Source organism: Tetrao urogallus (genome assembly GCF_951394365.1).
Source record: "Tetrao urogallus genome assembly, chromosome: 14".
NCBI lineage: Eukaryota > Metazoa > Chordata > Aves > Galliformes > Phasianidae > Tetrao > Tetrao urogallus.
Window position 1 is genome coordinate 12,969,373 of NC_136827.1, and position 26,145 is coordinate 12,995,517.

At 50.9% G+C, this 26,145-nt stretch overlaps 2 protein-coding genes across 2 annotated transcripts in view; one reads left to right on the forward strand and one right to left on the reverse strand.

Moving 5' to 3' along the window:
* MGAT4B (alpha-1,3-mannosyl-glycoprotein 4-beta-N-acetylglucosaminyltransferase B) overlaps positions 1–19,677 on the forward strand; it is a gene marked incomplete at both ends in the record, with an annotated part of 35,424 nt that extends 15,747 nt beyond the window's left edge. The window contains 14 exons of the mRNA XM_079542265.1: positions 7,385–7,564; positions 8,252–8,392; positions 9,335–9,468; positions 11,039–11,085; positions 13,040–13,153; positions 13,526–13,601; positions 14,161–14,275; positions 15,013–15,143; positions 17,436–17,543; positions 17,850–18,043; positions 18,418–18,496; positions 18,881–18,968; positions 19,423–19,535; positions 19,654–19,677. Of these exons, the coding sequence (XP_079398391.1) occupies positions 7,385–7,564; positions 8,252–8,392; positions 9,335–9,468; positions 11,039–11,085; positions 13,040–13,153; positions 13,526–13,601; positions 14,161–14,275; positions 15,013–15,143; positions 17,436–17,543; positions 17,850–18,043; positions 18,418–18,496; positions 18,881–18,968; positions 19,423–19,535; positions 19,654–19,677 (1,544 nt within the window). The remainder of the gene's footprint in view (positions 1–7,384; positions 7,565–8,251; positions 8,393–9,334; positions 9,469–11,038; positions 11,086–13,039; positions 13,154–13,525; positions 13,602–14,160; positions 14,276–15,012; positions 15,144–17,435; positions 17,544–17,849; positions 18,044–18,417; positions 18,497–18,880; positions 18,969–19,422; positions 19,536–19,653) is intronic.
* Positions 19,678–21,528: 1,851 nt separating this feature from the next.
* On the reverse strand, positions 21,529–26,145 carry LOC306951970 (leukotriene C4 synthase-like; the record flags this gene model as incomplete). Its single annotated transcript, XM_079542586.1, has 5 exons — positions 21,529–21,670; positions 21,770–21,851; positions 21,989–22,059; positions 23,777–23,876; positions 26,088–26,145. 5 exons carry the CDS (start codon positions 26,143–26,145, stop codon positions 21,529–21,531), a joined length of 453 nt encoding a protein of 150 aa, XP_079398712.1.

Below are 26,145 nucleotides of genomic sequence, written 5' to 3' on the forward strand. Positions count from 1 at the left end.
TGATGTTGAGTTGTAGTGATGTTGGGAGGAGGATTAACAAGAATTTCATCTCGACTCCTTCACAGGCAATTAGCGACAGCGGCTGCTAGAGAAAGGGCACGATGATTAACACAGTGACCTTTGCAAAGATCAGCTTGCCTTCTTGGAGGCATTCCTGTCGAACGGGAAGCGGAGCCATTAGCGCTGCGGCACGGAGCAGGCTGCGTGGGTTTTGGTGGAGTGAGGTCTGTGTTTCATTAATAACACAATTAGGTTGTAATAAAACGGGGTTTCCTGTTAGGCTGTGAGGCGTTAGCTCTGCTCCGTGTTTTTGTTTCTTTAAGGCACCTATAGGGACACAGGCCTGCACGCTTGCACTCTTTGGGGATGTCTCATGGGATTGCACTCCCTGGCTTTGGCCCTGCGGTGAGAACAAGGCAGGAGGGGCAGCAGTGCAGCCCATGGGTTGCAAGCAGTGGGAGCAAAGCAGGTTTCTCTTGCACATGGTATTTGTGAAGCCTCATGTGCCAGGGCTTCTGCTGTGTGTGGGGTGGCCATGCGGATTTCTGCAGGAGCATTCCCGTGCACAGGAGCAGCACACATCCCAGGGCGTTCTGCATGCTGGCTGTGCCATACAGAGGGAAGGGCATTCCAGGAACCCTTTGGGTTGCTTTCCATGCCCAAGTGTGATGTGTCCTCTTAAAAATCCTGTGGAGCTGCAATTATTTGGAGGTTTAATGACCCATGATTTCTATAATGCCTTATTTTGTTCACTTTCAGCATGTTTTTATTCCCCAGTCAAATAGAGAGTATTAAAAAAAAAACAACGAGAACAAAGCCCTTGCTTTCCATTTGAGAGAAAATGCTTCGAAAGCTGTATTGTGCTACACAGGTAAATAATTAGATTGCTAATGAATTAGCTTCACTTTGAAGAAGAAAGCTGCAGTGTTCCTAATTAAGTTGTGGTGTGGGAGGAGAGGTGCAGCAATTTGGAGACATCCCTCCACGCCGTGGGACGATGAGGGGCACTGCCAGGTCTGGCACTTTGTTTAAATTCCCTTTTGCTGTTTTTCTATGGCAGTAAGTTTGGAGATACACTTTTTTTTTTCCCCCCCCACAAAACATTTCCTTTTTGTCAGTTTGAAATTAACAATATTTGAATCGAATGGCTGCTTATTCCTGTAGTTTCAAGCATGGAGAATGAAAGTCTATGTGATATATTTTCATTATATCACTCTATTTTATATGCTTTTCATCATGAGCCCTATTATTATGCCAGTTGCAAGATGAATAATCTCATATATTTTTTCTTTCCTTGCAGAGCAGGGTTTTTTCAGCCCTTTGATCATTCTCATCACCTTCTTCTAAAGCCCCTTTTAAGTCTGTAATAATACTCTTTTTCAGAGGAGGTGAAGGCTATTCTGGGATTAGGCAGCATCATTTTAATAACGTTATAATCTTCATGCTATTATTCCCCATCCCGTTCTCTGAGCAGACCAACATCTTCCTTGCCTCCCTCTCCATCCCTTCTCTCTCAGGGTTGCTGCTACCTGCAGAGCAGCACCAAGATGTTCTGAAGCTCCAATCTCCCTCTCAGTTAATACTGTTAATTAGGAACTGCCTGAAAAATACCTCGACTCCCTTCTCCTCCCCGATTAATTTGCATCTGTCAGCTTTGGTGTTAATTTTTCATTTTGTTGCCTTTTCTCCCAGTCATTTGGTTGGCTTAGGGCTTTGAGGAACTTATTTCTGTGTCGTTTCTGTATTTTGCTACTTTGCAAATTCATCTCTTTCTCCAGATCCTTACTAAATCTAAGAGACAGGAGGTTTAATACTGAACCTTATGGCCTCCTCTTGAACCTTTTGCTGCGATGAAAATTCACTGCCTAATACCATGTTCTTTCTCTTCTGATCAATAGCACTATTTGCCTCCTTCCTTCTCTTCCTCAGCTGTTTTGCAGCATAACAAATTGCCAGCTGATGCGTCTGTCTCATTAAATCCCTTGGACAAGTTGATAAAATCCCAGACAAACCGAGGAGCTGGTTTCTTCTGCAGAATCTGATGCTGGCTTATGCCTGCCAGAGATTTCCTCACTTTGCCTTATGACAAACCCCAGGGGATGCACTGTTCAGGGGGCTTTTTATCTCTTTCAGTGTGGCTCACCCACAGAGCTGAGCAGTGGGGACAGAAGGGCTCTGCAGGTGCAGGAGAATGGTCTGATGGCTGCTGGTACCCACATGTGTGCATCCCAGTGTGGTTCATTAGTGCTGAACTTCTGCATCCTCACCTGTATCCCTTCAGGGATGTGTGCCCCTTTTTGGGAGTGGGATTTCAGTGTTCTCCATCCAGATATGGGCCGCTGTACATGCAGCAGGGAACCTGCCCATCCCTGAATTACTGCTTAGAACTTTGAAAGCAAAAAAACTGAGTTGTAGAAGGAGCTGTTTGTTTTCAGAGCAGGATCAGACATGTGAGCAGTTCCTCCTCCTCTGCACCTGCAGCTGTTTTCCCAATAATAATAACGACCTTTCCCGTGGTACTAATGACTTTCTATGGTGCTTTGTGACTTGATATTAACCACAAATTACAGCAGCGCTAATGTGAAATGAACAAAGAAAGTTGAAGTGCGTTTTTATAAGCAGTTGCTGCAAAATGCCCGTTGAGACTCAGTGCCCGGTGATTCAGTGCACAGTGATGCTGCAAGTGTCACATAACGTTTGCTGCATGATGGACTTGTGTTTGCAGTGTGAGGATGCTGGGATGCTTGCTTTTCTTGTCAGGATGGAGCCAGGGGTATTTTGGCTGCTGAACTCTCTCTTTCCCTCCCTGCTGTACAAGTTGGTATTTTTGCCATCCTTCCCTGTGGGCTAGCAACAGCTGTCACCTGCAGCTCCACACAGCCCAGCAGTCTCTTCCCTGTGGCTTCTGGGGTTGCTCTGGGGTTCTGTTGATGGTTTGTTCCTTCCATAGCCAAATGGCAAAATTTAGCTTTCCAGTGTATGAAATGTTTATTGTGGAATTGATGCTGGTCCCTGTGTGCTGCCCCAGCCTTTGCCGCATCCCAGAGGCTGAACCAAACTCACCGATACAGCACAGCATCTCCTTGTGTCCACGTTAACAGTCTGGTGGCGTTCCCTTAGCAAATACCTCATGAACATTGTGATTCAATTGGGGCAATCTAGAGTGTAATGCGTGGAGCAGCGCCAGCATTATATAAATCATTAAACATCAAAACAGCAAATCGCCCATCATCGTGCAGGGCCGAGGGCGCTCCATCGAGGCCGGGTGCTCGCTGTGCCTGATGTTTTTTACACGGAAAGTTTGGCTTTCTGCTCTATCTCTCTCTCTGTGTTGTGAGCCCAGGACTGTGCTTTCTTTTGGCTGTTCCATCCCTGGAAACTCTGACGTGTGTGTTGATTGCAGCAGAAGGGTCAAAACGCGCCGTTGTGCTCTTGAAGCCAAGTTTTCACACAGATAAACAGATTAGAGGCTGGGAGTTGTTTCTAGTTTTCAAACAAAGTCTCTCAAAGGTCTTCCTAATGAGAGGAGAATCCAGCTAGCAAAGATTTGAGAGACTAGCACGGCATTGAGGATTACAGAACTCCTGACTGTATCTGTGTGCACATGAGTGAGTGACCCTGAGAGGCTGCAAAGTGGCGGCTTTACGGCATTGGCCTCATTTTGTGCCCATCTGCTGCTTTAGACCCAGATCAGGCTTTTTGCTTTGATTCAAAAACTGCAAGTGGATAAGCAGAGCGGACGTGGGCACCTCAGCCCCTGCCTCCGCAGGAAGGCCTGGTTCGCCTCCTTGTCACTTCAGTAGGGACAGAGCCACAAAAGCAGAGAATTCCTCTGTGGGCAGTGGGCGCCATTTTGGATGGGCAGAAGTGGGCGCCATTTTGGATGGACAGTAGCCTTTGGGAAGCCAACAGTGTATCAGCTGGGGGCCTTGGATCAAAACCAGACCTTTGGAGGTGCTGCCCCAGATCAAGACCAAACCTTAGGGAGAAAATAGAGCCCAGGGTGCAGCCATTGGCCAAGCTCTGCCAGCAGCTGCCCAGAGGCTTGTGTACTGCCATGCATGCAGCCAGTTGGTGAATGGCCTGGCAGCCTGTGCCTGAAAACTGCTTCTGAAGAAGCATTGAGTGCAGATACTGAGTGTGGTGTGGTGTGAAAGGTGTTGTTTGCAGGGCACTGGGTTGACAGTGTCATCTGCAAGCACTAGAAGTACTGCTTTGAAAGAGCTGGGTCTGCCAGGTCTGTCCTGCAACAGAGCAAGAGGTGATGACCTTAAGTTGCTCCAGGGGAGGCTCAGATTGGATATTAGGAAAGAATTATTCTCCAAAAGAGTAGTAATGCATTGTAACAGGCTGCCCAGGGAGGTGGTGGGGTCACCATACCCAGAGATGTTCAACGACCATGGAGACATGGCACTGAGGGACGTGGTCAGTGGGTAATATTGGTGGTATGGATAGGTGGTAGGATGATTGGAGTAGATGATCTTAGAGGTCTTTTCCAGCCTTACTGATTTGACGATTCTAAGTGCAAAATGGTGTTACTGGGAATCCAGGGGAAGCTGTGTGCCCCCCACAGGCTTTGGCTCAGGCTGTCACTGTAACTGGTCACAATCGATCAGCTTTCAAATTTCATGAAATTTTAATTAAAGAATGGAAAGCCTGCTAACACATCATAGGACAAGAGCACTGGAAACAAATACAATTTCACTTCCAACCATTAGCCAGAAAAGCAGCAAATGGTTGACTGCACATCACCATTGCTGCCTAATGAAAAGTACAGCTCTTGGCATCAGTGGGCAGGTCATTAGTGCCTGAATAATCAGTGACATTTCCCTTCGCAGTCTGACACAAACGAAGTGCAGCACTCTGGAAAAAGCCATTAAGCGCAAAGCCCCATGCTCTGCTCCAGGTAGTGCAGAGGAGACCAGCATCGAGTGAGGAGGGGAAGCAAGGTTTGCTCCTAGTATTTAAAGATAGGAGCATGAAAACCCCTAACCACAGACAATGTAAGGGCTTAGAGGTGTGTTCTTACAGATGGGAGCTACCGTCAGGTTAAGGTCTGGCTCATTGTGGAGTGAATTTAAATTCCTGCAGCAGCCCCTCATGCTGGGGGTTGCCATGTTTTTCCTGCAAACCCCTAACTATGGGAGCAGTATCACTCAGGATGAAGGAAGGACTGGTTCTGTTTGTGCCCCCTGCATGTCGCCCGTGTCAGACAGAGCAGCAACCAGATGGGATTGCCTTCCTCTCCTCCTTCCCTATCTCCCAGCACTTTGCAGTAATGCAGAGAGCTCCAGAGGTCGATGGAGTCTTGTGCGGGCGCGTGCCTGGGGATGGGCAGTGAGTGTGTAAGGATTGTGGGGAAGAGGCCCCATGGGGGGGGAGTTTCTCCTAGGCAAAAGCATTAAAGAGAACTTGACTTGGAAGTGTTGTTGTCTTGGAAACCCTGTGCTTTGGAGCTAGGCATGTTTGATCTTCAAAACACCCTTTTTTATTTGCTCGTGGACCCCAGAATAGAAATCCTCAGTGCAGTTGGTGTAACTGTTTCCATTCACGCTGGCTCCAGTGCAGTGCTTTTGGTTGAGTTTGCTCTTCTGGCTGTGTTCTGATGTTGTTCTGTAAAATCTAACCTCACTGAAAACATATGAATGACTAGAGGTGAAAGTGTATGTGTACTGAGCACACAAGTTGCATTAATAATGGGGTAAAAAAAAAGGCCCAGAAAAGTGTATCAATAGCTAACCAACTCTGCTGCCAGATGTTGTATAGTTAGTTATGGATGGAGGCACTCAGTTGTTTTATTGTTTAAAAAGGGCAGGCTGGGAAGGTGTTGTTTGGCAATAAAAAGCTTTATTGCCCTTGAGAAGTTACTCATTTATATATATTATTTTTATTATGCTTCCTTAAGGTGCGTATCCAAACACTTGCATTGATATTAGCATCCCAGCCACCATTGCCACATGACAGGCTTTGTTCTGCCTCATTTAGGAGCACTAAGATGACTGTAATTGGTTTTGTCCTTAGGATCCCTTTGGGACTCTGCCTTGAGGCAGCCTTGGCAACTGCCAGCATGGGGCTGGGCAGGGGGCTTCTTGTGTCGGACTCTGCTCCTCCTATAGATCCCCTTGTCCAGACAGGTTGCAGAACCAAGGTTGCTCACCTGCTGGCATCACCGCCGCTCACACACACTGTGGGAGGGATGCCACAGCTCAGGGCTGGCTGCAGGTGGCAAGAAGATGGGGAGGGCTGAGTAAAACCCTGCGGGAGTAGGAGCAGCTGTCTGTTTGTCTGCTCCGTGCTGTGGGCAGAACTTTGTGGTATGCCCGCGCCTGCCATTCCCACAATGACAAGCATCCTGTCTGCAGCCACTATGGCTGAGCAATATAAAATCCACTCAATCACTTGGCAGCTCTTTCTCCCTGGAGATGCTGTGTGCCATCTGGCGAGGGCCCCTGTGGTGCTGCTGCCTTTGCCCCAGTTATTCATGCCAGGCCATCTGCAGCTGCCGTGTCCCCTGCACAGCTGGGTGTGCGGTGCCAGTTCCCTCCCTGTGAGCCCAAGATTTGGCTTCTGCTCACCCTGCTGATAGATGGTCCTTTGGAGCAGTCCTTGTGAGGGAATTTTGGGGTCTTTCCTGGGGTGCCATCTGCCATAGCATCAGGGCTGGCAATTGAAGGTCCCGGCTGTGTCTTCTCTTGGAGACCAACTCTCAGGCCCAAAGCCTTCACTCTTAAACTCTTATTTTTCTACAATAAGGCAACCCAAGCAAGGAGCATGGCAATTGGAAATATTTGTGTTTCTTGGTTTTGTTGTTGTTTTACCAAGTCACCAACCCCAATACTTCCAGTTCTTTTTTACTCAACTCCTGGTCCTTGCTGCTCACTCCTGTCGTTGCCAACTGACACCCCAACTTCTGGTGTTGCAGAAATGCATAATATTTTCCTTAAAACTAATGCAAGCAGCTGAGCGTAGAGCAAAGAAGAACTAACACACAACATATTTTTGCTCCATGCTTTGGTCACACAACATCAGGTCATTATTCTCTATGACCAGAACCCAAGTTAAAGAGAGAAAGGGAAGCAGCTTTTACATTGTGGCTCTGCAGCTGAAAGTTCCCGCAGACTGTCAGAGCTCTCGCGGCCGACATGGTAGCACAAAGCACGTGTGCATCCCTGTACAAAACGCTGTTTTGTGTATCAGAGACTTTCTTCTGTGCATGTATCAACTATGCTTTGTATATCAACCAGCTCTCTCCACCATAACAGATTAGTGTATGATAGACCACAGCTCCATAAATCCTGGTTTGGAGGTATGGAAGGGATGACTGCTTTCACTTTTGCATCCTTTGAGCACAGAGGAAACATAATGCTCTCTTTGCCATCTGCAGGTGACGTTGTGGACATCTACCAGCGGGAGTTCCTGGCTCTCCGGGACCGACTGCACGCAGCCGAGCAGGAGAGCCTGAAGCGCTCCAAGGAGCTGAACCTGGTACTGGAGGAGATCAAGAGAGCTGTCTCGGAGAAGCAGGCCCTGCGAGACATCAACCGCACCTGGAGCAGCCTATCTGGTGAATAGCAGGAGCAGAGGAGATGGTTTGGAGGTTGCTAGTGAGGAGGTAGAGAGGTGTGTGTGCAGGTAGGACGGTGCTCTTCTTCCTCCCGGCACCAGCAAACGGTGGAGTTCAGAGGTGTTTGTTGGTTTTTATTGTTATTTAATGCAATAGACTTGGGAACTCTTAAACTCTTGTTTAACTGCAGGTATGTATGCATCATTGAACATTGTGATTGCCTCTGCCAGTGATATTTGCCAACTTGCTTGCTTCTAAGTTTTTTTCTTGCAAGTCACATGTGCCATTTCCTGTGGCTGTACTGAATGCATATGGAAAGTAGTGGGTATCTGGAGACAGGGAAGAGGAAGGAGTTAGATTGGCTGAGCACCCTTTGCCAATTTATTTCTTCATTTTTTTTTAAGTTGCTCAGTTGAAGAAAATTGGATCTCCCTGGAAAGATCCGATTTGGCCTTCATTTGATCTTCATTCTCCCCCTTCCTTCCCAAATATTTTGGAAGTTCTTCAAGGCCCTCATGGCTCCTGCTGAACTTTAATTGGGTTTGTGGTAGCATGTTAAAGGTTGGCCTCATTTTTTATAACCCAGCAGTAGTCTCGGGTGGCCAGGCTGCTCTAAAAAGGCTTTTTGCCTTGCAGTCTCTTCCTACATACCATTCCTTGCATATTGATTCCCTTTTCCTTTTTAAGACGAAACCAAGTTAAAACTGTGGAATATCACCAACAAGAATGTGCTGCACCTTCCCACCATCTTCCATCATTTGCCACATTTGCTGTCAAAGGAGAACAGTCTGCAGCCAGCCGTGCATGTGGGACAGGGGCGCACTGGAGGTAAATGGGAATTAGTGCTGCTTTACTGCTCTTCCTCTCACCTGGTGCCTGCTCCTGCCTTTTCCTCCGGGCCTGGCTGCGCTGCGGAGATGAGCAGGACTGGAGGAACAGCTGCATGTATCATGTGAGCTTCCTTGGTGCTGCAGCACATGGGGTGGGTAAGCCACAGAGCATATGCGTGCCAGAGAGTAATGGGGATGTCTGTGCTCACAAAGGGTTCTCAGTGCTTCTCTCAGATGGTTCTTGCTGCTTTCCATCTCTGGAGTGCTCCAGGCTTTGCCTATAAGGTAGTCAGATTAAAGCACAGTTCATGGAGACTCTAAACTGTGTTAGGAAACAAATCTCATCCAGAGCAGGACTTGGGTTCTTAAGCATTTCCTCCCCTGCTCCCAAATCTCAACCCAAACCCAAGCAGCTGACTCATTCCTCTTAAGCCAAGGTGCTTCTGGCCATAGGACTGCTTTGGAGAACAAGGGTGCTCTTGAAGTTGCCATTCACATGCTGGAAAGGACCTTGGGCAGGGAGAGTTTGAGGCATTTCCTAAGTTTTTGGGGGAGAAAAGAAAGAACCTCCAGTTCCTTTCTGCTTTTCAGAAAAGAGTACAAAGCCAGGTTTGTTTGCTAATGGAATCCGCCCAGCATTAGGGACAGCCAGGCTGCTTGTGGCTTTGTCCACCTTGATGCCCCAGATTTCCAAAATTGAGGATCAGCACAGCCTCAGCCCTCAGCTCACCGTCCCCACAGGTGCCCGCAGAGTCCAAGCAATGTGAGGACAGCAGTCCCAGCCATTGTGCGAGCACCTGACCGCAGTGGGTGCCCTGCCATGGCTGCACCAGGCTGCTGCTGGCCTGTACTGGGTGAACCACGGGGTGGTCATGGGAGTTGAGAAGAACATCTTGTCCGGCGTGGCCTCTTTCTAAAATCTCTTCTTGGCCCTGGGCAGTGTCTGTCGTGATGGGAATCCCCAGCGTAAAGCGGGAGGTGCATTCCTACCTTACGGACACCCTCAGCTCCCTCATCTCTGAGCTCACGCAGCAGGAGAAGGAGGACTCGGTCATCGTTGTCCTCATCGCTGAGGTAAGATGTTGGCCTGTTGGTCCCACTTGATGCCAAACAGTACAGCCACGTGCTTGTGGGCCTGGTCTTCTGGCTGGGCAGATGAGCCCAGCCTTTGCCAGGAACAGAAGATGCATCCTGCCCAAAATGAAGCGGTAGGGAGGCCAGGGTGTGAGCACACAAATGTCTCACGTCAGCAGCTGCTGTGTGATGCGTGATTTTATCATTGTCTGTGTCTTGCTACCTCTGGAAGAGTGCTGGAGTGATTGTTCCCAGACTGAGCTGGAGCAGCCTCATGGTCGCATTTGAGGGGGCTCTCAGCCCCCCCCCACAGCAGCTTTGTTTCTCAGCCGTTCTTTGAAAAAGGCCCTAACCTCTCTCCAGATCCCATTTATTTATCAAGAGCCCATTTATTTTTGTCTGAGACTAATATGCTGCTTTACACTCATGTCGGAGTCCAGAATCAGTTGCGGAATCCGGGGGCTAAAAAGCCTTGATACATTAATCCACAAGAGCTGCTTTTATCTGTGGGTTTAGATGGTTATTTTTCTCCCCAGCTTTCCCCTCAGGATTATTTTTGTGAGCCCCAAATGCATTTGTCTTAATTTTCAGAAATCCACTGAGAACGATAAACCTCAGTGGCATGATGGTAGAGGGAGCAGCTCAAAGATAAATGCCTGGTTTTGATGCCTCTTTCCTCGTGGTTTGACATTTTGAGTAGTGTTTGGCTCTTCGGCCCCTGACTGGTAACTCCATAACAGAGCCAGAGCCCTTTTTTGGGAATGGGAGCTTTGTTCCCTTGAGAAAATCTTCCCTTGTCGCCATTCCAGCACAGCCTCACTGGTGTCACATCCCTGCATTGCTCATGTCACCTCCTCCTGGCGCCAAGACAACGACCCCAGTGCTGCATCCACACATCCACCCGCATCTTGGTCCCGTGGTGCATGTGACTGCCCAGAACAATGCAGGCACCAGGAAACACGCACGTTTCTGCTCCTGGGTCTCCTGCCCTTTGCTCCTGCTGGTGTTTTCTTGGTCAGATGCTTTGTGTCCCGTGCCTGTCCCTGCTTAGCACTTATCTCACTCCCAGATAGAACCCTGCAGTGCCATTGACCTTTGCCTCCAAACCACCACAGGTTGAGTTCTGGGAACAAACTGTTGGTTTGGGGAGAAAAGCGTTGAAATGAACTTGAAATGAAACTGCAGGCACGTAAATAATCCCGTGCTTTTCACAAGAGGGGTGGAGATCCTTTTCTGCCGAGCGTTGTTTGGATGAAAGCTGGCACATATGAAACAAGCTGCAGACAGCATTTATCGCTTCGTGCAGAGGCACGGTGTGGGCAGAGTGCAGGCAGTGCTGGGATCCTGCACTGTCTGCTGTGGTCTGGGTGTGATGGCTTGGGTTCACCTCAGAGGAGGGCTTTGTCACAGCGGGGGTTGCGCTGGGTGTGAGATGGGGGGATGCATGTTAAAGGAGGATGACGTGGAGATGCTGACAGCGTGCCCAGGGTGTATGCAAGGTGATTTCTCAAACACGGGGCAGCACAAGCTGGGGCTGGGTGATCTAACACTGTGTAACTTCTGTTTTCAGACGGACACGCAGTACACAGCCGGAGTGGCAGAAAATATCAAAAACTTGTAAGCACTTTGAGTGACTGCATGGGCCTGGGCTGTTCCTGCCACGGGACAGGGGTAGCTTCTTCAAGTCAGAATACATGTTTTTCTGCGCCCCTTTCTTCTTGTTCTCTGCTTTGTTTGTTGTTCTTCAGTTCTGCATTGTCTTTGCTTTTGCTGCTTCCAGTTCTTGTTCCAAAATGTGTCCCATATGTAGCTTCCAGTAGTCTGCTGTGTGCTTGCAGTATTCAGCACACAAGGCTACGCTGTTCTGTCTTTGCTCTTTCTGTGCTTTGGCATTGCAAGAAGAAGGATTATTTAGATTTACAGTAATCCTGGCAATTGTTGCTGTACCTGAGTGGCCTTCTGCCTGCTCTGTGAGTCAGAGCAGCTGGGCACTGCGGTACCTACGCACATCCACATTGCTGTAGTGCCTTCAAAATGCACGTTTGGTGTTCCTCCTGCTCCCACTGGTTTGTTTTCCTCATGTCCTAGGTGATAGTTACATTTTTCTCTCCCTAGCTGCTATTTACGTCCTGCAGCCTTAGTGGCTTTTCAGTGCTATCAGGGCAGAAGCCAGCAGCGGATCATTAACTGCAAGCCAGGCCAGGCGGTAACAGTGCCAGAGCTCAGAGGTGAAGGAAAAGATGGAGAACGAGGAGGCTCTGCCCACGGTCCATCTCCTGCATTTGCATGTTTCCAAAGGATGGCAGCAACCACAAGAAGGAGGCTCTGCAGGGCAGCGTATCCCCGAGCCAGTGACGGGCGAGGGGTTGGGATGAGCGCCCCGAGCGGAGCTGGAGGGCTGTGTGCCGGCCCTGGGAGCAGAGCTGAAACAGAGCCTTCCATCTTGCTGTGCAGAAGCTGGCAGCTCTCCCTCCTCCTGCCTGCTGGCTGTGGGACGCACGCAGCGGGGATAATGGGCCGATTGTCTGCTGTATCCTGATGGAATTGCTGGCCGCTGCTGCAGCAAGCGCTCTGTGCGGATGGCCTGCAACTTTAATTGGCCTCATGGTTTTATTTCTGTCCCCACCCCCATTCACTTCACTCATTTTTCTTCCAAATGGAATGGAGGTGGTGTGGGGACAGGGAGCGCTGAGCTCTTGTTGCAGGACGTGAAGGCGGTCGCTGCCTCGTCGCAGTTTTATCAGCTCTGTTTCACTGCTGAAAATAGTTGGAAATCTTGCCGGTCCCAGGAGGGAATAGAGAAGGGAAAACTAAGGGAGAAGTTTTTGGCGTTCTCGCTGCTCTCTCTCCCTCTGTCACATCTCCCATCCTGCAGGCTCCGCACAAACAAAGGAAATCAACCTTGCACCAAATGTTCTCGAAAAGGGCAGTGTAAAAATAACTGGGTTTCCCGCTTATCTCTGGCAGTTTCAGCAATCTCTGGGTATTGCTTGCAGCACTTCTGTAGGTACATATTTTTCAGATGAGTGAGATTTTTTTTCTTGTTTGGGTTTGACTCTTTAAAGGCTTCTAAACCACATTACAGGAAAAATATATGCCGATTTTATCAGCATGAGGGAACGAGGTGGAACTCCTGCCAGCTGTCCTAACTGCAGCACAGCACGGCGCTTTAAGTAACTTATCAGAAATGCACAGCATAATCTCTGCAAAACAACTCTTAATTACTGGCACATTTGGAAAATCTCTGTAGGCCGGTGATGTCAGCAAGTCCTACCTTTGCTGTGCCCGTCTGCAGGGCCATTGAATCCTGCAGAGCGGGGGTGAGGGAGCACCTTCTCTCTGAAGCTGACCTGTGTGTTTTCTAAGTGCCATAAATACGGGACGCTTCCTTCTGGGTGTCAGTCCCCAAAGTCCTTTGGTGAGGATGGAGGTGCACTAGGGGAGGTTTCATCTTAGAGGCTGCATTTTCTGTTTGGTTCTGTGGCTTGATGTTTACCCAGTGAGTCGGTCTGTGAAGTGGTACATCAGGCATGGAGGCATGCATGTATTTACAGCTGACTTTCTCCCTCAGATTCCCAAAGGAAATCCACTCAGGTCTCCTGGAGGTGATTTCCCCCTCTCCACATTTCTACCCTGATTTCTCCCATCTGCGGGAATCCTTTGGGGACCCCAAGGAAAGAGTCAGGTAAGAATCAATGATCTTAGATGCAAGCAAACCCTTCGTTAAGTAATTGCAACATCTTCCTCTCCAACTCCAGCAGGGAGAAAGCTTTTCTGCAGTCCCACACAAGGCCCCAAAGCTCACGTTGTCCAGGAGCTGGATGGGTGTGGTGTGGGGCCATGAGCTGGTGCAGGGCTTGCCTTGTGTGCATTACTCCCATCAGCACAGTGTGGTGGTGGCTTTGACACACGTTTGCTCGTTCTGAGAGCCCTCCAGTTGCGTAGCAGCTCTGAATGGATGGCTCAGGGACCAAAAGGAGCGACTGTGTGCCAGCTTCCCCAGCGGCAGCAGTGTGCTGGGCAGGATGGGCACTCCCATTGCCTTTGTCTGTTGCAGGTGGAGGACCAAGCAGAACCTGGACTATTGCTTTTTAATGATGTATGCCCAGTCCAAAGGCATTTATTACGTACAGGTAGGTTTGGTGCTGAGGGTGGAGAGGGGATGGTAATCTTCCGTTGTTCTCCTGCTTCTCTGTGTTTCACCCACTCCGGTGCATGGCTGGGCTGTGTTAACCCCAGAGACTGCACTCCATAGGGAAGCAAAGCCCTGACCAGTGTGTGGCTGCAGAGGGACAAGTCCCTCCAGAGCCTGCTTGCATGTGTATCACAGCTTGTGGAGGAGCATCTTGTAACCGTCATCTCCTCCTGCGATGGGGAAGTGCCAGCCCTGCAGCTGATGGGAGTAGAGGCTGCTGGACACTGCTGTGTCTGAAGCACAGCTTGGCAGATGTGGCTGCTAAGTGTGGGGCTGGCCAGGTGGTTTTCTGAAATGCTTCAGACAGGAGACATCTTCCCTGGTCAGACCAGGAGCCCTTACTTTGTTTACCTGCTAGGATCTGCTTGGAGTGTCTTCCAACATAAACTAGATCTGTGCCAAAGCTTTCCTCCACTCTACAGTGTGATTACTCTGCAGAGAGGCTCTTACTGGAACCTGGATGTGTCACTGGCACTGACTGTCCCTTCCTCTTGCAGCTGGAGGATGATATCGTGGCCAAACCAAACTATCTCAGCACAATGAAGAACTTTGCCTTGCAGCAGCCCTCTGAGGAGTGGATGATCCTGGAGTTCTCTCAGCTGGGGTTTATTGGTAAAGTCTCACCTCTGTCCCAACAAGCACAAACACCTGCTGGGCGTTGTAAGAAGGTCAGCTCTTGTCCAACAACTTGGATTCGTGAGACGGTCAAAACCTTGGACTTGGTTCCTCCTTATTTTTTGCAACCAGCCCTATGTTTGCACAGGAAAAAGGGCTCCTCCAAGCCACAGCTGACATTCGCTTTTAATGAAAATAAACCTGGTTGGAGGCTCACCAGACAGCCTGATGGCTTCGACACGACCAGTAGCTTTTAGGCTGGATTGGCTCTGGTGTTGCCTAACAGTGTACAAAAGGAAGTTTACATCAGCACAGAACTATTTTGGGAACAGCAGTACATGGCTGCAGTAGCAGCTTCATCTGTTATGCTGGATCCTGGTTTGACTGGCTTAAAACTTCCAGTTTTCAGGGCAGGAAACGATGTGTCCTGCAGCTGGCTGAGTGACTTTCAACCTTCTTTCTGCTGAATGGAAGAGTTTTAGACCTTTTGGTACTGCTGTGACCTATGAGAGACTAATGCTTTCTAATTCTGCCATGAATATTAAATCCAGAGCTGTATTAGCAATGCCAACAGTACTGGTACATAAAACAGAGCTGCACGTTATTTCATTTATGTAGAGAAGGGGACACATCTGACCTCCACATCTCAGTGTCTAGGGTGTTTTCTTCCCAGCTCTCATTCTACACAATGTCCTACAATAGCTGCTCTCTTTTCCCTTTTTTTTGTGTTGTAGGAAAAATGTTCAAGTCTCTGGATCTGAGCTTGATCGTGGAGTTCATACTGATGTTCTATAAGGACAAACCCATTGACTGGCTGCTGGATCACATCCTTTGGGTGAAAGTCTGCAACCCTGAGAAGGATGCGGTACGTAAATAACCTGCACTGAAGGGAAAGTTCTTTTGAGAGAGAAGAAAGATGGTTGGTCTGTACCTGCAGAGGCTTTGGAGGGTCGTGTGTGTGCACTCTGGTGCTAGCTGACTTAGCACTGAGCCTTGCTGCTCCTCTGGGCTTCCTTATGGATAGTGCAGGATGGGGGAGTTCAGCCCTTTCTGCAGCTGCCTGAAAAGGCATTCTTTCTGCATCCCTCTGTTCCTGCAGCCCTGCAGCACAGCAGCCATCCCCACACCATACCCTGGAATAACCCTTGGCTCAGTGCTCATTTAGCATCCCCGCAGGGAGCCTGCACAGGCTGCCCTCAGCTGACCCTCCCTGCCCTGCTTCCCGGCGGCACACCGGCATCTCACTGCAGCATCTGGGAGGGTGCAGAGTGCTGACACTGGATCCTGCTTTGTGCTGCCTCGTGGAGTCAGCAGCAGCAAGCCCTGCACCCACGGGCTGTGTTTTAAGTTGTAGCAGCAGCAGCAGGGGGCTAAACTGAGTGGGATGGGCAGAGAAGGAGCGAGGGTGAGCACGAGTGAGATGAGCTCACTGCCATCTCCCCACCCTCCTCCCTGAGCATACTGTATTTACTCTGCACTGCTTGTGTTCTCCTGACAGACGCTGAGCAGCTGAGTCCCGGTGGCCCAGAATAGCTGCGTGCTCAGAGCCAGCAGCCTGGGAGGGACCTGGTGGCCACAAAGACCTGGTGACTCGTGCCAGGGCAACCAGTCACACTGGGGCTAATATTGTATTTCTCCTTGAGGGCCAGAGCTGGGTGACAGAGCAGCCCTGAGCCTCTGTGCTGGCCCCCAGTGACCTCTCACCCTTGGGCAGGGTTGGGGCTGTGGAGATGGAGTGGGGAATGGGACTGCGCTCTGTGCCGCCCTGCTCTCTGTGCCCCCTCCCTACAGCCTTCAGCTTGAGATTTGGTTCAGCACAGGTCCCACCACGCTGCCCCATCAGCTCTGCTCAGCTCCTGCCTGGCAGAGTCCTCCGAGGGCTTCCCAGGGGAACCTGCAAGCCTCTTAAATGTGTTGCCTTTTTAAAAATTAACCTACTTTCCGTGTGGATTTCTGGCTTCTTTTCCCTACTGTTTGCATGATTAACTCAGCACAGCTCCCTTTCAAACACGACTCCCATTTGTAAATCCTGCTGTGCGGAACCAAGTGAGTAACAGTGAGAATTTGTCTTTTTGACTGAAAGTTTGTTTGACCTGAGCTTTCACTGAGTGCTTTGTCTGCTCTGGATATAGCCTGCTTTTCCTTTTAAAACTAATTTTAGATTTACCTGAGGCAGAGCTGTGTGAAAGGATGGCCTTATTACCACCAGCTGAGCCCAGTCCTGGCTTCACTGGGTCAGTGCTGCTGTCAGCGAATGCCTCTTTAGCAGAAGTAGTAAAAGAGAGGAGAAACCAGGAGGTGTCACAGCCTCCTCCTCTCCCCTTCCCCCTTCTCTGCCCACCCAGAGATGAGAGCTGACGGTTGCTCTGCGGGGCCGCGTTTGTTGTCGCTGGCAATGAGTAGGGCTGCTTTTAATTTTCTGATGTAATGTGAGCTGATTAGGGGATTATCTGCTGACGGCTCACAGGGGTGTGCCTAGCATCTCACAGCTCAGGGATGGTGGCAGTGTCACCCCCCCCTTTCACTGTACCCAGTGGTGCCAGGCAGGTGAGTCGGAGGAAGGGGAACAAAACACAGAAAGCCCAGGCCCACTGCTGCCATTCCCCTCCTCATGGCTCTGCTCTGTGCTCTTGGGGCTGTTATCCTTTCCCTCCCCATCATCTCTCTCCCCATGGAGAGCAGTGGCTGCAGCAGAGCTGCACGTCCGAGTTCATTACGTGGTGGGATGGACACGAAGCAGCCAACGGCTTTGGCAGCACCCAACAAAAACTGCCAATAGACTGAAAACTGCCCAGTGATGAGACTGTGACTGCTGCCTGCGAGCTTAGGCTCTAAATATCCCAGAACTTACTGTCACCTCAGAAATAAGAGATCCTGAGCTCTGAGTCATAGGGAAAGGGCTTTCCAGATAAGCCAAGGACAAAAGAAACTGAATTCTCTGCCTGTCCCTACTTCACATCGCCCAGAGATCTGCTCATGGTTTGCCAGGATGCGCTTAGCAATGAGAAACGTGGCAGTGGGCTGTGAGCCCCGGCTGCTCACCAGACCCTGGTGGTGACCTTTGTGTCTCTGAGATCAGTCATTCCCTCAGGGGTTCCTCTGTTGATGCTGGAAGCTGGCACGTGAGGTGGTGACATGGGGGATTTTCCCATTTCAGAAGCACTGCGACAGGCAGAAGGCAAACCTGAGGATCCGCTTCAAGCCCTCGCTCTTCCAGCACGTGGGAACCCACTCCTCTTTGGCTGGGAAGATCCAAAAGCTGAAGGTGGGTACTGAGCAGTCTCTGACCCCCATAGTGGAGACATCCCCTCTGCTACTGCAGACAGATTAGATGGTGTAAGGCCTTTGATAAGCTGCCCCTCACCTGGCAGAGAGCTGGTGTGCGCAGAGTTCTGTGACATTTGGAAGTTGTGTTCAAGCTGTTGGCTGAGACACAGGGAGCAGCAGTGCTCCATTCTTCACTGCGCAAATCAAGAGCTTTTAATTTGCACTGCCTCGTTGGAAACCCCATTCCTCATGGCTGAGAGCAGCTTGTGATCCTTTCCCGCTTTCTTGCTTTGCCTCCATCAAGGACAAGGACTTTGGCAAACATGCCCTGCGAAAGGAGCACGTCAACCCTCCTGCAGAGGTGAGCACCAGCCTGAAAACCTACCAGCACTTCACCCTGGAGAAGGCTTACCTGAGAGAGGATTTCTTCTGGGCCTTCACACCCACTGCTGGAGACTTCATCAGATTCAGATTCTTCAAACCACTCCGCATTGAAAGGCCGGTGCTTGGGGGCTGCACGGGTGGGGACACCGGGTGGGCACAGAGTGTGAGGAGATACTTCTCTCACGTTGTCCTGGCTCTCCCTTTGGGCTGAATTCTTTGCCCATCCCTGGGAGGAGGGAGCAGTGCTCTGCCAGGGGGAGGGCGATTTGACTTGACCCTTTTCGGTGGGTCCATGTCTGCTGGAACCCTTTGCTTTTCTGCACTTAGGAACAACCCATAGGTACCCATCTGGTACAGGTGTCCTTACCAACCAGGTGCTTTCTAGGAATTGCACCTCTTAGGTTGAGATGTTTGATGGCTCACCTGAATAAAAGTCATCACTTCCTTGTGCTCAATGTAGTTTTCTGTGGTTTTGGTCTCTGTCACAGGTTCTTCTTCCGCAGCGGGAACATTGAGCACCCTGAAGACAAACTCTTCAATACCACTGTGGAAGTTTTGCCATTTGATGTAAGTGTGTTAGTGAGAGCTGAGATGTGGGTGGAGGGGGAAGAAGAAAAGGATGGAGAAGGGAGAGCCACTGAGAACCTTGAGTGCCTTTGGGAGGTGCTGGCAGCCTGAGCAGCTGATCCCCTGGTATGGAATCGCCTTGGGAGCTGGGATGGAGCTGCCTACAGAGGATACCCAGCTGGATGGGGTGGCTGCAAAGGAAGGGCTGGGGCAGGATGTGTAGCTTCTTGTGCGGGGCAGGGGAACGAGGTGCCACAGAGTGCTGAGACCTGCATATAGCCAGGGATGCTTTGGGGGTGGCTCCGGGGGTTGCTTCTATTGCCTGGGGCTTTGGGGTGGTTCTCACTGCTGGTCCTGAGCTGAGAGCTCCTCTCCATCCTGCAGAGCCTGCAGTCAGACAAGGAAACCTTGCAGGAGGGAAGAGGTACAGCTGTCAGATACCACAGAACAGCCGATGGCTACATCCAGATAGGTATGGCAGGGAGGAGACCCTGCATGCATCCCCTGTGCTCATCTTCACTTGACTTAAATCTGTTCTTTCTTTGTTTGGAAAATAGGGCACAAGTATTGAATGTGATTTTTTTCCTTTTTCTTTTCCTTTTTTTTTTTTTTTTTTTCAAATTATGCCCAAAATGGGACATAGCAACAGGCTGAATGCTTGCTAATGCTGTGGAAAGAAGCACTGCCTCCTGTGCCTTACCCTGTCCCTTGTCTATTACAGCACAGTGCTGCATCAGTCTGTCTGCACTTGTTCTGTCTGCATTTTGTTCTAACTGATGGGTGCTGCTCCTCTCAGTGTGCACTCTGTGCTTCACTGATGGCTTCTCAGTTGGTTTCAGCCCCTCCCTGATGCCTGGGCCCTGTGTGCACAGTCCCTGTGGTCCCCCTGCTCTGCCAGCCCCGCCTCACCTGTGCTCTCCCGCCAGGCTCCTTCTCCAAGGGTGTTGCAGAGGGCGAGGTGGACCCATCCTTCGGGCCGCTGGAAGCCATCCGCCTCTCCATCCAGACCGACTCCCCAGTGTGGATCATCCTGAGCGAGGTGCGCTGCTCTGCCGCCGCGACCACCCCAGCCTTATCATCTCCAGCATCCCGCACCGTTCCGTGCTATGTAACAGGCCACGTTTACACGACTGCTTTCTTCTCTCCTCTCCTTTCAGATTTTTATCAAAAAAGCAGAGTGAAGCAGGCATGCTGGAGGATGGACACACGTAGCGCCCAGGTCCTTCTACCTCCCCCCACTCTTCCTCGTTCCTGAGCCGGCCGAGATGCGGGGACCGCGATGCCAGCGAGGTGGCACCCGGCTGCTGGGAGGAGCTGCACTCTGACCTGTGGGCACCGGGCAGCCCTCCACACCTTGGCTTCGAGGCCAGGACTGGTGCTGCGGGGCTTGGACAGACTTTCCTCTGGAAAGAGGAAAAAAAGCAAAAACCAAGCTGCCCTGCAAAGGGGTGGCTTTGCTCCCCTAGGCAAGACCCAGGTGCTCACCGCTCCTCCTGTGGGCGCGTTGTCAGTGTGCGGGGCCGTTCAGTGTTGGGATGAGCTTTAGCAGTCATGGAGACTAAAAGCACCTTCAGCCCAAGAAAGGGGAATGGTGGCTGTGTTTGGGGACGGAGAGGGCCAGATTCAGACAGCTTTATCCTGCCCCTGCTTTGCAGGCTGATGCATGGGTGCAGGATCGCTGGGATGGGAACAGCCAGGGATCAACGTGTGCATCACTGTAGCACAGGCACTGATCCTGACCATGGCTGTAGATTCTTGAGGGTGAGGACTGACCCTCCCGTGGTGGAGGAGGGACAAATCCAAAAGGGGGTTGGAGCTCTGAGTAGGGCAGGGAAAAAAATAAACGCCACACTGTGCCTGCCAGCATTGAACACAGCCCCTTAACTCATGGTGAAGTCTCCAGTGTCTTCATGCCTTGAGATTGAGTGCAGAAAACAGCTTTTTAAGTAACTATTACTGGTTGGTGTGAATTTTTTGGAAAAAAATAAATAAAAAAAAAGCAGAAGTAGCCCAGTTCAAAAATAGTAGGGATTAGTGTAAATCCCAATGTCTCTTCAGCTATACACTGGAATGCATTATACTACTTTAACGTGCTGTATTTTTTATTATTGGATACATTTGATTTTTCAACTACATCTCTATATATAAATATATAAAATAATGTGCACTGTAATAAAAGCAAAATTTAAACCTTTGGTGCAGCTGTGAGAGGCGCTGGGAGTGGGCTGGCATTCAGCAGGGGCCGTCCCTGCTTCCTGCCCTGGGAATAAAAAAGCTTTCATCTGCTCTTTGCTCAGCTAGGAGCAAGGAACGCACCCGCACCTCCTAAGTGCAGTTGTGAAATGGTTCTTAGGAAATGTGTTGTGAATTTGCAAGAGCTCTCTGCTCAACAGTGGCTTCAGCAGCAGCTGGGGTTGTGGGAGAAGCTGAGATATGAATTGTGGAAGGGCAGAGTCCTGGTGGGGGGAGGTCAGGGCTGAGGTGGAGGAGGAACCAGGGGAGGATCGGGTTGGATAATAGGAAGCTTTTCTTCTCTGACAGAGTGGTGATGCTGTGTCACTGCTGCACGGGGAGGTTGGGGGGGGTCACCATCCCTGGGGGTGTTTGAGAACCGTGGAGACGTGGCACTGCAGGATGTGGCTATGGGCATGGTGGGGGGGGAGCTGGGGGTAGACTGGGGGGTCTTAGGGGGTCTTTTCCACCCTTAATGATTTTGTGATTAAAGACAGAGACGAGCACAGACGTTACCATTTGGACACCCCTCCTCTCAGTTTGGATAAGGTCTTAGACAAGCTCACACCCACTTCCAAGTTTTGATCACAGCAGCTTTTCCCATGGGACCCATCAGCCTGTGACATTCTCCCCGTCCCCAATCCCCTTTGGCAATGAGAGATGATACCTATTGAGAACAGGCATTTATTTCTTGCATCTCCGCTGCGTGACGCTCCAACAGGGATGAGGTGGGCAGTGGGACAGGAGACTGACCGTCACACCGGGGCTGAGCCGAGCGCTCCAGGCAGCCATGGCCTCGCTCAATGGGCACGGAGCAGCTTGAGGGGCCACATCAGCATCCATGGGCAGGATGGGGGCGGCAGGAAGTGTGCCAGCAGCCCGGCCACCGCCAGCCCCAGCAGCAGCCATAGCAGCCGGGCGCTGGCATACAGCGGCCCCAACCTGTGAGGAAATCTGTCAGCCGTGGGTGGGGAGGGGAGAGCAGCCCTGAGCGTGACGCCTGGGCCACGTCCCACTCTGGGCTGTGCTGTGGGCACTCACCGTCCCTGCGCAGCCTGCATGTAGCCCCGGAAGTAGCAGAAGCGTGCATGGAGGTACAGCACACCGCAGGCTGCAGCCACACCTGCAGGGCCAGCAGAGAGCAGGATGGGGGCTGCAGCCGTGGGAGAGCCGTGGCGGGGGGGAACTGCCCCGTGGGTGCTCAGGGGATGCAGACGGGCACAGCTGCCTCGGGGTGCGTTTCGTCTTGCTGCCCCTTACCTTGATGGAAGAAGATCCCAGCAACCCAGAGGAGAGAGAGGAAGATGGGGAAGTACTCAGAGCAGTTCACCCTGTGAGAAGCAGAGAGGAACAAAACCCACAGCCGGTGGGTGCCCAGAAGGACGTCCCAGAGCTGCTCCCATAGACACAGTGACCTTATGGAGCCCTGAGCAATTCAATCTTAAGTTTGGCCAAGAAGTCTCAGAAGCTCAGGGAATGCAGCCAGAGCGGGAGCTGGAAACTGTGAGGAAGCAAATGCTGCGGCTACAGCCTGAGCAAGGGAGGCTGCCAGCTTTCCATAGTAATACATCAATACCTTCCCCCTCTCTCTTAAGACATAAAAACAAACGACCTATTTGCATCCTTTTCCACAGGGAAAAGAATGAAGGGAGGAAGAAAACACAAGGAAGAAAGGCCTTGGGCAGCCCTGCTCAGAGCCACAGCAGGAGGGGGGCACACAGCACAGCACAGGATAGCACAGCACAGCACAGCACAGCATAGCATAGCACAGCACAGCACAGCACAGCACAGCATAGGATAGCATAGCATAGCACAGCACAGCACAGCACAGGATAGCATAGCATAGCACAGCACAGCACAGCACACCATAGGATAGCATAGCATAGCACAGCACAGCACAGCACAGGATAGCATAGCACAGCACAGCACTGCACAGCACACCATAGGATAGCATAGCATAGCACAGCACAGCACAGCACAGGATAGCATAGCATAGCACAGCACAGCACAGCACACCATAGGATAGCATAGCATAGCACAGCACAGCACAGCACAGGATAGCATAGCATAGCACAGCACAGCACAGCATAGGATAGCATAGCATAGCACAGCACAGCACAGCACAGGATAGCATAGCATAGCACAGCACAGCACAGCACTGCACAGCACACCATAGGATAGCATAGCATAGCACAGCACAGCACAGCACAGCACAGCACAGGATAGCATAGCATAGCACAGCACAGCACAGCACAGCATAGGATAGCATAGCATAGCATAGCACAGCACAGCACAGCACAGCATAGGATAGCATAGCACAGCACAGCACAGCACAGCATAGGATAGCATAGCACAGCACAGCACAGCACAGCATAGGATAGCATAGCATAGCACAGCACAGCACAGCATAGGATAGCATAGCACAGCACAGCACAGCACAGCATAGGATAGCATAGCACAGCACAGCACAGCATAGCACAGCACAGCACAGCACACACCGCAGAGCACTGCACAGCATAGCATAGCATAGCACAGCACAGCACAGCACAGCACAGCATAGCACAGCACACACCGCAAAGCACTGCACAGCATAGCATAGCACAGCACAGCACAGCATAGCATAGCACAGCACAGCACACACCGCAAAGCACTGCACAGCATAGCATAGCACAGCACAGCACAGCACCACGCAGGCTGGCCCTTCGTGGCACCACTGAAGGAGCCAGTGGGGGGTGTTGTCACTCCGCCACCATCTTCCACCTGCTGGCAGGGACACATCAGCTCTGCTCTCAATGTACCTCCGCTCGGCCAATTCCTTTTGGCTGCTGATGGAATAGCATGACCAAGATGAAACATGGACAATGGTGTATGTTGGAAACCAGAGGGTCTCCCAGCACTTCTCACTCCAGAGGAGCAGAGGAAGAAGGAAAAGCCCTCAACACACACCCACAGGTGCTCTCACAGCACCACTACTTCAGGTCTTTCCTGATATCGATATTAAACCCAAGCAAGATCTGGGTGCAGCCACTGCAAACAACTAAACCTTACTGAGCCCTGAAGATCCGCTCAAACTCGGGGTGACCCGTTGTCTCCGGGGGAGAGATCTTGTACTTCCTCCGGGCGTAGATCACCTGCAGTACAAAGTAGGCTGAAAGAGAGCAACAGACAGAGGTGACTGCCCAGCAGTGTTGCATTCAACCAAGCTTTCTCCAGTTCGGAGCCAAGCACAGGGCTGGAGGAAAATGGCACTCTGAGGTTCAATTAGAGATGCCCTGAGTGAGAGCACTGTGATGGGGCGATGATCTCTGACACTTCACTCCCATAGGGCAGCCCTGCGGCTGGAGCAGCTCAAGGAGGGGGTGATGGGCTCAGGCCAGGAAAGGTCATTCCACAGTGATGAGGATTTGGACCGTTCCACCATCTGATGAATGATCATTATTCCCACAGGGGAATGCTGATGACGTTTCAAGTGCTTAATTTTGCTTTTGTTGAAAACAAGGCTGTTCATCCAGGAGAACGCAGAAGCATGAAACAGGCTGTGGTTGCTGTGGCAGAGCTGTGGTTGGGGTCAGTGAGGTGCCATAGGGCACTGAGAGGCAGACGAGGAGCCCACAAGGACCATGTTGTGGCTGTCCTATTGTAAGATAGAGGATAAGAGCAGAGCAGCAGGACAGAGAGAGGAGACAGATGTTGCAAGATTAAAGATGAGCGAGAGCCACACATGCCTGCAGATAAGCAATAGAACAGACATAGAGGGAAAGGGAATTAGAAATGTAAATAATCTGGTGCTATGTGACCTATTACACAACGTTATCCACTTAACTATCCACAGAAATGCACTGAAGATGACGTGCACATGTGCTGGTGCCCTGTGCACAGCCCCATGCATGAGTGCGGGGGGGAGGCAGAGGGGATGAAGACCCCTCTGGGGACAGCTGAACGCTTCCTGTGCCAGATCCCACACACAGGTTTGGGGCAGTGCCCTGAGATGTGGCTGGGCCAGCTCACAGAGGTTGGGATGCCCTTCAAAAGTGCCCTCTCAAAAGAAGGTGCTGAGAAGCTGCACTGCACAAACCTCCTCAGAAGGATGAAGAGCTCCATCTGCTCTGCTTCCCATATTTTGTAGCCCTGTGGGTGCTCCAGAGTGTGGAGCTGTGGCACTGAGGGACAGCTCAGTGGGCAGTATTGGCAGGCAGTTGGACGAGACGATCTCAGTAGCCTTTTCCAACCTTACTGATTCCATGCCTTCAGGTTAAACTCGACTGGATGCCTCCATTCCCCACGAGGATGCACCCCCAGACTCACCCACCATCAGCAGGGCTGACAGCTCCATGCATCTGATTACTCTTGGCAAACCTCTCAGCGGGGACTGGCAAGCTGTGACATTGCACAAGGTGTTTCCTGTGAAGCCACACTAAAAGGGGAAAGGAGAACCAACCCCGGTGGCAGCGTTCTGCTCACAGACTGCATGGAACGCTGAAGGATCCCATAAAACAAACACATGGGGGTGAAGGTGCTCTTTAGGGATGAGCTGATGAGGTTTCTCAGTGAAAAGGTCTCTGAGACACTTCCTTTATTCATTTCAAGCATTCATCTTTCCTTCCCTGCACGCTGAGCGCTCCTTCCACCCCCACTTACATTAACAACCAAAAATGCATAAGACAAAACACTTCCATTTGTTTCTCAGTAAATTGTCTGAGGGAAATGACCACCCTGGAGTCGTGAGCCCCCTTCTTCGAGCAGCACTTTGGGTTTGAGGTGAGACCTGCACAGAGATGCACTACCTGATGGCTGAAAACAACACAGAGCCACATCCAGCAGCTGTGAGCAAAGGGCCGACAGCTCCGTGGGGATGGACTGAGCAATAAAGACAAGAGCAGCAAAACCACCTGTCCTGCAGAATGGGACAGAGGGCTGAGCACGAGGCACAGACAGAACACAGCTGCTTCCATACATCTCTGATGTGTGTTTGAGTTCTCCATCAATGCTGCACACACCCACCCTTGTTTCAGCCATTTCCAACCATGCCAAGCCACACACAACACTCTGAAATTCTATTACAAACCACTCTGCTTTAAAACATTCAATCATTGATGGCGTTCTAAGGTTAGAAGCAGAACTTCAGCTCCCATTTCCCTCTAGGACAGAGGCTTTCAGACTCACACACCTTTTAGTGCCCCAGTGACATCCGTAGGCACAATGCCTCCCACCTGCAGCAGCCACAGTGTGCAGCCACTCACCATCACCGAAGGCAGCAGCTTCCATCCCGCATGCACAGCACACAGAACAGGGGAACCAGCTCCGCATCATTTGATGCAATTAGGTTAATTAGTAGCTGACACAAAGGCCATTTATTTACCTTGCTCCAGGACTCCCAGAACAGTGACAGCAGCCAGCAAGTCTACCTCGCTCCTCAT